At 43.1% G+C, this 10,816-nt stretch overlaps 1 protein-coding gene across 1 annotated transcript; it reads left to right on the top strand.

Moving 5' to 3' along the window:
* The first annotated feature begins 7,174 nt into the window (after positions 1 to 7,174).
* On the top strand, positions 7,175 to 8,925 carry LOC146674590 (uncharacterized). Its single transcript, XM_085401092.1, has 3 exons — positions 7,175 to 7,335; positions 7,571 to 8,511; positions 8,908 to 8,925. Exons 1-3 carry the CDS (start codon positions 7,287 to 7,289, stop codon positions 8,923 to 8,925), a joined length of 1,008 nt encoding a protein of 335 aa, XP_085257218.1. The 5' UTR covers positions 7,175 to 7,286.
* The last annotated feature ends 1,891 nt before the right edge of the window (positions 8,926 to 10,816 follow it).

The raw sequence follows: 10,816 nt of genomic DNA, 5'->3' as shown, positions 1-10,816 counted from the left end.
TAAAAACTAAGTGAAAATGCAGAAATAATAATTTCACTTTTAATTCAAGGACTTTTGGATGAACCATTTAGTAATTACAGTGATATTTTTATACAGAAGGTCTTGTCACATACAATGAAACAACAGCACAATAGAACAAAAGTTCTGAAAGACAATAATTTCCTGGTTGAGCAAAGTGTAGCACAGCACAATCAGGCCAACCAGGGAACATTCACGCACAGCGTGGTTTGACACTCATATGTACACATTATGTATGTACACACTCATATGTACACTCATATGTACACAAACTGTAACATATTTTAAGATGCTTCAGTTTACTTAATTTACTCAATGATGGCACCTTCAGTTTCTTCTTGTTTTTTTTTGTATTTAAAAAGTGAAAGCATCCTCTCTTGGAGCATACAAGAAAAACAGTTCTGGGTAGAGGAAGAGAACAAGAAAGGAGGAAGGAGAAAGAAAATAAAAAAACATAAAATAATAAGTTAAGGCAGACATCTTTGAGAGTCTTTGAGATACTTGTGACCAACTCTGCAAAACAGTTAATGCAAAGTTTTTGTAAAACTCTTGAATTAAAGTTGAAAGTATACAGAGGCAAAACTGTGGACAAACTGTTTAGTAAATACAGTGATTTTTCTGTACAAAAGGTCTTGTCACATACAATACAACAATGGCACTGCTGAACTCAGAAAGACAATAATTAGTTGAGCAAAGTGTAGCACAGCACAATCACGCCAACCAGGGAGCATTCACACATGGCGTTGTTTGACACATTTGCACTATCAACAAAAATAAAGGGTATGGGCGCATGTAGGACACATACAGTAAAGACCATGAGAGATGATGTGCAGTGCCAATTTTGGGCTAAGTGGTCATTGTAGTTCACACTTCTTTCTTCATTAAATATAGAAACTAAAATAAGTTTAATATAATAATTTACTATCACATCCACAATCAGCTTACTTACTGATGGCAGCTTCAGTTCCTCCTTGTTTGTTTGTTTTTTGTTTTGTATTCAAAAAGTGAAAGCATCCTCTCTTGGAGCATTCGGGACAAACCAGTTCTGGGTAGAGGAAGTACTGAAAACAAGGAAGGAGGAAGAAAAACAAAGAATGAAAAAGATGCTTATGGTTTTAGAGTTTGTTGATCTGTGAAATTCGTGAATGTGTCAGCACAATGTCAATAAGGAAAGCCATCAATTTCAGAAAGGCTTATTATTCACAAGTGAAAAAACAATATATATATAATAAATAAAACAAAGCTCTAAATCTCCTACTCCACAGGCTTCATTTACCATTCACGAGTTTAATTAGAAAAAAAAAGAAGTGAACAGGTATGGCTGGTTTGTTCTCTAAAAAAATATGGAAGCTGAAAAACCCCTCATAACTACTGGAATGTTCTTTGGACAGAAGAGAAGAGGTGGAGGTGTTAGGTGTGCAACATGCGGAGAAATCCAAACCCAGCATATCAGCATAAACACCTCACAGCACCACACAGTGGTGGATTGGTTTTGCAAACACAAGAAGTGAAAACTTTGCAGTTATTGATTTGACCATAAGCTCCTCTGTATATCAAAGCATTCTAGAGTAAAGTTGTCATGATCCTGCGTTTTGTGTTCCTCTTCGCGATTTTAGTTCTGTTCTCCCTTTGGGTTGTGTTTACTCCCTTCTGCCCGTGTGTTCCTGTTTTAGTTAGCGTTTCTTAGTTTATGTCCTTCATGTGTAAGTTCCTGTTTTATTGTGAAGGTCTGCGTCTTATGTGAGTGTTTTCAGTTTGCCTCCCTAGTCTCGTCTTGTTAATCACTCCCAGCTGTGTTTCCCACCTGTGTGTAATCTCCCTGTGTTCTCTGTGTGTATTTAAGTTGTGTTTTCTGTCTCAGTAGTTGCTGGTTCGTCTGCGTTGTTTCCCCTCGGTCTCCCTGCGTCTCTCTATGTGTATTCCCACGGATCTCCCTGCATCTTCGGTTCTGGTTTGTGTTGTTAGTTTACCCAGTTTAGGTTTCAGTTTCATGCTCCCAGTGCCCTTGTTGTTTGTATTTCTGTTGTTAATAAATACTCACCTGCACCAGAGCTGCCGCGTCCTGGTCCTATATAATTCCACACGGCTTGCCCCCGCAAACCGTGACAGTACGAACCAGCCACCATGGACCCAGCGGCAGTAAATCCGTCCGAGGAGCTCCGGGACGACATCACATACAATGTGGAGATCCTCCTCGGGCTGTGGCTGGAGAATCCACCGTACGGGCTTCGCCGCGCCGTAGAGAACCGGCTACAACGGCTCTTTTCCGGCCTGCCATGACTTCTGAAATTGCTTCCTCCAACCATGCAGGCTTTTCTCCAGCTCACACCTCACCTCCTCTCAGCCACTCCTGCCCCGCTGCCCGACTCGCCGGATGTGATCTTGCCCGGCTCGTCGGAGCCGTCTGCGGGGAGGAAACGCAGATCGCGCCGCCGGTGTGCAACCCCACAGCCGGACGTTCGGGCTTTTAATTCGCCGGCTGTGGTGAGTGAGGACTCTTTTTCATTTTCGGACTGTATGACCGTTCATTCAGGGGCAGTGTTCTGTGCAGCAGATGATATTGCGAGCAGCATATCACCTGCTCAGCAGCTACTCTCAGCTCAGTTTGCTCCCCCGCAGCTACTCTCGGCTCAGTTAGCTCCCCCGCAGCTACCCTCGGCTCAGTTAGCTCCCCCGCAGCTACCCTCAGCTCGGTTTCCAGAGTCCCCAGAGTCACTTTCAGTTCAGGCCCCCGTAGCTCCAGAGTCGCCTTCAGTTCAGGCCCCTGTAGCTCCAGTGCAACCTGTAGTTCAGACCCCCGTAGTTCCAGAGTCACTTTCAGTTCAGGCCCCCGCAGCTCCAGTGCAACCTGTAGTTCAGGCCCCCGTAGCTCCAGTGCAACCTGTAGTTCAGGCTCCCGTAGCTCCAGTGCAACCTGTAGCTCAGGCCCCCGTAGCTCCTGTGCAACCCGCAGCTCAGGCCCCCGTAGCTCCAGTGCAACCCGTAGCTCAGGCCCCCGTAGCGCCAGAGTCACCCGCAGCTCAGGCCCCCGTAGCGCCAGAGTCACCCGCAGCTCAGGCCCCCGTAGCGCCAGAGTCACCCGCAGCTCAGGCCCCCGTAGCGCCAGAGTCACCCGCAGCTCAGGCCCCCGTAGCGCCAGAGCAACCCGCAGCTCAGGCCCCCGTAGCGCCAGAGTCACCCGCAGCTCAGGCCCCCGTAGCGCCAGAGTCACCCGCAGCTCAGGCCCCCGTAGCGCCAGAGTCACCCGCAGCTCAGGCCCCCGTAGCGCCAGAGTCACCCGCAGCTCAGGCCCCCGTAGCGCCAGTGCCACCTGCACTGTTACTGGCCTCACACACTCACTCCATGCAGGGAGAAAGTTTAATTACACCTCTAGGTGCTTCTTATGGTGCAGTCGCCATTGGCACAGTTTGCCGCTCCAGGGCTTCCCCAGAGTCTAGGTCTCAGTCCCCAGCTGATTCTGGACCCCTGAAGTTTAAGCAGCCACCTAAGAACTGCGACATGTCAGCATTGCCTGTGCAGAGCCCGTGCTCAGTGCATTGCCAGTCGCCTTCGTGTCCGCCAGAGGACTCCATGTCTGCTGGCTTGGTGATAGCTTCTGCTGGAGGGTCCAAGGGGCCCGTCCAGCCTTATTCTCGTGTCTCCGCTGGAGGGTCCGAAGGACCGCTCCGGCCTTCGTCTCGTGTCTCCGCTGGAGGGTCCGAGGGACCGCTCCGGCCTTTGTTTCCTGTTTCCGCTGGAGGGTCCGAGGGACCGCTCCGGCCTTTGCTTCCTGCCTCGTCAGCTGGGGGGCCTGAGGAGCCCGTCCAGCCGCCAGCAGCAGCTTCTTCATCCTCGCCTGGCCCGGCCCCGGCTTCATCATCTTTGCCTGGCCTGGCCCCGGCTTCATCATCTTTGCCTGGCCCGGCCCCGGCTTCATCATCTTCGTCTGGTCCAGCCTCAGAGCCCTCAGCCTCGTCTGGTCCAGCCTCCGTGTCTTCAGCCTCGTCTGGTCCAGCCTCCGTGTCTTCAGCCTCGTCTGGTCCAGCCTCCGTGTCTTCAGCCTCGTCTGGTCCAGCCTCAGAGCCTTCAGCCTCGCCTGGCCCAGCCTCGTTTGGGTCTGGAGTTGAACGGCCGTTTTCTAGACCACTGGCCGGGCGCCATCGCCGTCGTGGGCGGCCCTCAGACTGCCTTCGCCTGAGTGGCCGCCGTTGCCTTCCGCACGGTGCCTTCCGCACGGCCGGCCCCCGGATCGCCTTCGCCCGAGTGGCCGCCGTTGCCTTCCGCACGGCCGGCCCCCGGACCCTCTTCGCCTGAGTGGCCGCCGTTGCCTTCCGCACGGCCGGCCCCCGGACTGCCTACCCCTGAGTGGCCGCCGCTGCCGTCCGCATGGCCGGCCCCCTGAACTCTTCTGTTTTGGCCTCTTGTGCTGTCGGCCCCCTGGCCGGCCCCCGGGACTCTTCTGTTTTGGACTCCTGTGCTGTCGGCCCCCTGGCCGGCCCCCTGGGCTCTTCTGTTTTGGACTCCGTTTTTCTTGGGCTGTGGTGTGTTTCATTTCGTTGGTTGTTTTTGGTTTTGGGCTCTGTTTTCCTGTGTTCTGGTGTGCTTCGTTTCTTTTGGTTTTGGACTCGTGTTTTTCTTTTTGTCGTTTGGCCTTTTGGTTCTCCTGTTTTGTTTTGCCTCGTGCCCTCCGTCCTGGACCCCCACCGCCAGCCCTGGTCTGGTGGCTTTCTGTTTTTCTGGCAGTTCTGTTCTTGTTGTGCTGTCTGGAGCCAGCCTTTGAGGGGGGGGGGACTGTCATGATCCTGGGTCCTAATAAATACTCACCTGCACCAGAGCTGCCGCATCCTGGTCCTATATAATTCCACACGGCTTGCCCCCGCAAACCGTGACAAAAGTTTGTGATGCCATCTGTCCAACAGTTAAAATTTGATAGAAATTGAGTCATGCATCTTCAACAGCACTGTGCATAAACCATTCATGACAAAATCTGAAATTTAAGTCATTAGATTACATGTATTTTCCAAATAATTTTATTATTTAAGTGAAAGTAAAACATTACATTTAAGGTAATGTTGAATTTTCCCAATTCTTTGAATCTTTGGGCTGAAGGAAGGACAATACTCGGTGTATAAATGCTCAATCAACAATCATTTATTTCCATACAATTCAACAATAAGAGCATTACAACGTCCGGACGGGAGAGATGCCTGCAGAGGTTCGACAGCATGTCTCAAAATGGTGGCAACTTTCACAGACTTTTATAGCTAATCCCAGCCCCCCTCTTTGTCATAAAAGCTGCATCTTCACATGTTTTTCTAATTCTTAGTGAGCCTGGCTCCTGACCTTGCCTCCCTGTCTTTCTGTGTGAAATTGGAAGGGGGGTAAAGAATGTGGTTTTATCTCTTCTGCCCCGACACCTAGTCTCCCTCTTACGGCCTCCTTCACATGATTCAGCAATAAAACATTTCAAGAAAACAGTGTCAGACATTCACAGCTGATCAAGGATACAGAGTAATGCACATTTTGTCTAATGAACTACAAATGATTATGTTTCTTTTATTCAAGAGTATAATAGAGACTAAACTACATACATAGCACACCATTAAAACTAAAGGATAATATATGGCCTGCAGCTGTTAAGCTAATTTACTGCATTGACTACTGGTCATAAAATGGCATATGTTTAACTACTAGTCTTTAACAACAGTAATCAGGTCAAAATCTACTTGTTTTACTTTATTATGCACCATATATATTTTTCAAAATTATTATTATTCAAAATTATTGCTTCATGTTTATAAAGGCAAACAATCATTGTTTCATTTTTTTATTATTTGAAAGCAAAGTGAAGTAATTACACCCATGGAAGAATACCAGGACTGGGAGATTGGTGCTACCCCTTGAAAGACTGAAAGAAAAACTTAAATCCCAACAAGGAAATTGAATGAGTGACAATTAAGTTATTTGTTTTAAGACTTTATTAATGCAAAGAGGAAACAAAATGATGCATATATTTAGTTTCCTCATGAAGGGAAACCCCCCAGCTATCCACATCCCCAAAATGCACATATTTCTTACAGCAGGTGAAACTAACCTGGAGAAACAACAAGACACACAACAGTTGTCAAGCTCTGCTCTTTGTTGATTCACTGCAACCAACATGCCTGGTGAGTCCTTTTAATGCTAAACTTCTGCAGATATAACATCTACATATTTTAGATAAAATGTTATTGGTTTCGATGGGCCCACACAGCCTGTTTAAAGAAATGACAAATCACTTTGGGTATTTGTGAAGCTTGAATCACTGAATTATTCTGTTAACCAGGTGACATTATCTTTTTGATCTGAGTAAATGCAGACCAATCCAAAATAAAAAGCCAAAAAAATTCATATTTAATTTAAATGGAAAATTATATAGAGCAAAGCATTGTTTTGAACTTTTTTTTTTGGTGATGTTTTATCAAGCAAACTATTGCTATATCATGCTGTGTATGATATATTTATATTATATATTTTTTGTATCACATTTGGTACATTGGGCGTTTTTGGCAACTTTTGCAAGTACTGATCATGTCAATGAGAAAAAAGTCACAGAAACTCATGTATCAAATATGATACAAAAGGCATTATAAGGCTAAAGTGAAAGTCACAGCACTGTTTTGAACTTCATTTTTATGGTGATGTTTTATTAAGCAACTCCAGAAGATGCATAAAGACAGATTATTACTTTAATGGTTGTTATTTGCATGGTCTGTATGGCAACACAGAATCAAGCTTTGAGTTTGCCTTTAGTAAATGCCTTTTCTCTCAATCTTTGTGTGTGTGTGTGTGTGTGTGTGTGTGTGTGTGTGTGTGTGTGTGTGTGTGTTGTTATTGTTATAGTATCTATTAATCATAAACTGCAATTAATCTGTTGTACAAGGGTCAGAGAAGTTGTCAAAGGATGTATGGATGAACTTAACAGGCCCTGGAGTTGGGCCTTTGAGTGAGGCTTTCTTTGGGCCAAGTGTCACAGTTTTGCAGGAAAACATAGGACCAAAAGGAGTAACAGCACAAGCAGAAGACACAGGTATTCCAAAAAAAATGAATAAATAAACACAGTATTTGTGTTTCTGTGTGTATCATTAAGCAATATAATCTACACCATCTATCACTAACTATTTCCTCTCTACATAATGTTGCAAATGAACTGAGTTGGCATTAGTAATCATTCATATGACAACATGAAAAAACAGTCATAACCAAATAACGCTATTCTTACGCATTTTGCTTTTTTAGTTCCACCAACAATGATTGTCATGGAAGGACAAACAGCTGGGGCTCAAAAGTACATCAAAGGTAACAACATATTTAAGGAGTCATGAGTTTGTCTAAGTTGCATTCCTTAAGTAAAGCCAGCTTGGCCTGTTACAACAGAATGCTCTCCTATTCTTATGCTTTGCGTAAATGAAATAACACAGGAGTCCTGGAGAGCATATTTAAATTTGCAATGTTTCTCCTTCTATGCTTTCTTTTCCCTCTAATAATAGGACACACATTCTGCTATTTACTTATTGTCTTCACTCCCTTTCAGTGGAAAAAATGTACAGGATTGTTCTGCTGGGAGACAGTGAAGCTGGGAAAAGGAGCCTAGCAAGCACCATGTTTGGAGAAGATACATTTATGGTTGACAACACTGAATGCCAAACAAAGTCCAAATCTCTCCATGGAAGACGAATTACCATGATCAACACTCCTGATTTCTCTGGCCCAGGTAGATCAGAGGAGGAGCTGAAGCCTGAAATACTGAGGTGTATCACTGAGTGCACTCCAGGGCCTCATGCTTTTGTCATTGTGCTCAAAGTGGAGAAATCCACACAGAAGCAGCAGAAGGCTGTTATTAAGAAAATAAGCCAGTATTTCTCAGAGGAGGTTTTCAAATATGCCGCAGTTGTCTTTACTCAGGATGGCCCAGACTCAGATGAAATGAAGATCAAAGCGTTTATAGATCAGAATGAATATCTGAGTGATCTGGTGAAGAAGTGCAAGAGCCGATACCACATCATTAATAATTACACCCAACAGGGTGACAAGATCAGCAACCAGTCCCAGGTTACAGAGCTGCTCAACACAATAGACCAGATAGCTGCACAGAACAAAGGTTGGTGCTACACTAGCAAGATGTTGCCACAAGGAGACACCCACAATAAGGCTAACAACAGCTTCTCTAAGAATAAGATGATCAAATTGACAGGTTGTGCAGCAACTTCAGTAGCAAAGGCTTTCTCTGGACCAGCTGTTGTAGTTTTAACCCCAGGGACAACAAACAGAGCAGAGGAACCAAATGCTATATCAGAAATGAAAAGCAATGGTACCCTGACAGAAATGGCAAGCAATGTAGATGGAGAAACAACAAAGAAAACAGGAGAAGAAGAAGAAGCAGTGAAGACAAAAGAAGATCTTCTTCTCCAAGGAGAAAGAGAAGACGGCAATGCTGCTCGAAAAGCAGAGGAAGCGGGAGGACTGGAGTGCTTTGTACGTTTTCTGTTTGGTGTAGTTGTAGCAGTAGGAACACCATTATTAAAGGAGGGAGCCGTATTTATAGTATCAGTCATAGCAAGAGCGATAACATTAGTGACTTCAGCTTCAGACTCTACACCAAACGCAGCAGGAACAACAGATGTAGACTCAGCAAGAGCTGGAGGGCCAGCAGCAAATGTGGTAGAAACACTTAGAAGAGCCTTAGGTGATGGTAACGTACCAGAATGGGTAAGATGGGCAATAGAAAAAACATTCACTATAATAGAGTGGATAAGTGATTTTGAATTGGTGATAATTGTTTTCCTCGCATTACTTCTGACATGGTTTTTACTTAAAGTACCGTTTTTTGGGACACTTCTGGTAATTTTGCTGTTTGTGTTTTTTTTAAAGATTCATGACATGATCTAATTACAACACTAGACAGAACTGTATGATTGTGTGACTGGTTTAATTTAAAGACCAACATCATACATGTTTTAAAAGATACAGGATGCATGATATGGTCACAAATATTGTTTAAGTCATTGTTTCTTTTGTTTTTGTTTTCTTAAAAAGAGATATTCTACTCCATGAAGAAAAAAACATTTTTTCTCTTTGTCTATCTTTTTGTTGTAAAATCATATTTTCAACAGAAATTATTTTCCAAACATGTATACATGTCTTGTAGTTGATTCAGTTTACTATGGGTTACTGTACTTGTGTCTACCTTTAGATTATAAAAACAAAAACATAATCCAATCAGAAATTAGTGTGAACTCAGTTTATGCTTTCTGTCTTACCATATTCTCTGTTCCACCAAAGAATTATAACTGCTTTTATGTAATGCTCTAAAAAAATGTAATAATATGGAATTAGTAAATACATCTTAACATATATTTTGTCTTTATTCTGTACGTCTTTGGGTATAGTGTATCAACCTTGTGCAAGGTTTCTCTTTTATGTATAAATAAGCAATAAAGCAAATAATTAACTGTGTTTTAGTTGCTTCCTTTAATCACACCTAAGGCTGAAACCACCAAAAGCCTTATCTGGTGTCTCTATAATGACATCAAACTCTAAAAATCTTGGTGCATTATATATACATTTTCAGAAATAGTGTAACGTAAAAAGTCTGTCTCTGACACGAATATATCCCATCAAGCCTGCTGGTGGGCAGCAAAGCATGCCTATAATCCAAACCACTGATTTTTATATATTTATTATGTTTTTGTCAGCTTGTAAAGTTCACTTTTACTCTGCCGAATACAGAAACAAACAGGTAGAGTCAGAACTCACTAAAACTATGATGTTTTTAGTACAACATGCTGATGTCTGACCTTTGAACTATGACCTTAAAGCATTACATACTAAAATGGTGTGTATTATAATCTTTATACATATGACTGCAGCAGAGCTAGTTGAAATCTTTGGCCTCTATGAGCTGTAAAAGCTTTAGATTTTAAGTTATATTCATGCAGTGTGAGATTTTGCGAAGCGTTATGGCGTCATTGTGATGTCACAGGGCATCGTTTTGAAACAAAGTATGTTGCGCAGCTCTCTCTCTCTCTCTCTCTCTCTCTCTCTCTAAGCCCTTTCATATGAGTAATTATTTATTTAATAAAAACTTAGTTAAAATGCAGAAAACTATATCCTTACTGCTTCCATATGAGTTACAGTTAGGATTTTTTTCTTTTCTTAATTTTGTTTTGTATTCCCACGTAGTACATTTTAAATTATTTGTAATTGAAGTGCAGAAATCCAACTTTAATTCAAGTAATTTTGGATAAACTGTTTAGTAATTAAAGTGATTTTTCTATACAAAAGGTCTTATCACACACAATACAACAACAGCACTGCTGAGCAATGAAAGACAATAATTTCCTGGTCGAGCAAAGTGTAGCATGGCACAATCACACCAATCAGGGAGCATTCACACATGGCGTGGTTTGACACATTTGCACTGTAAAAAAAAAAGGGTATTGGCTGCAGGAAACATACAGTAAAGACTATGTGAGGCCATTAACAATCATGCGCAGTGCCAATTTTGGGTCTAATAGTTGGGGCAGTTTATCCTTCTTTCTATGTGAAAGGTTAGAAACAGTAACTTATTTTAAGACACTCAAAATTAAATAAACAAACTCAAATAATTTTAACATAATAATTTGCCATCACAGCCACCTTCAGTTTACTTCAGTTCCTCCTTGTTTGTTTGTTTTTGCTTTGTATTCAAAAAGTGAAAGCATCCTCTCTTGGAGCATTCAGGACAAACCAGTTCTGGGTAGAGGAAGTACTGAAAACAAGGAAGGAGGAAGAAAAACAA

Source organism: Rhamphochromis longiceps, linkage group LG3 (genome assembly GCF_057381845.1).
Source record: "Rhamphochromis longiceps isolate RC_006_pf linkage group LG3, R_longiceps_female_GT1.1, whole genome shotgun sequence".
NCBI lineage: Eukaryota > Metazoa > Chordata > Actinopteri > Cichliformes > Cichlidae > Rhamphochromis > Rhamphochromis longiceps.
This window is presented reverse-complemented; position numbering and strand designations above follow the sequence as displayed.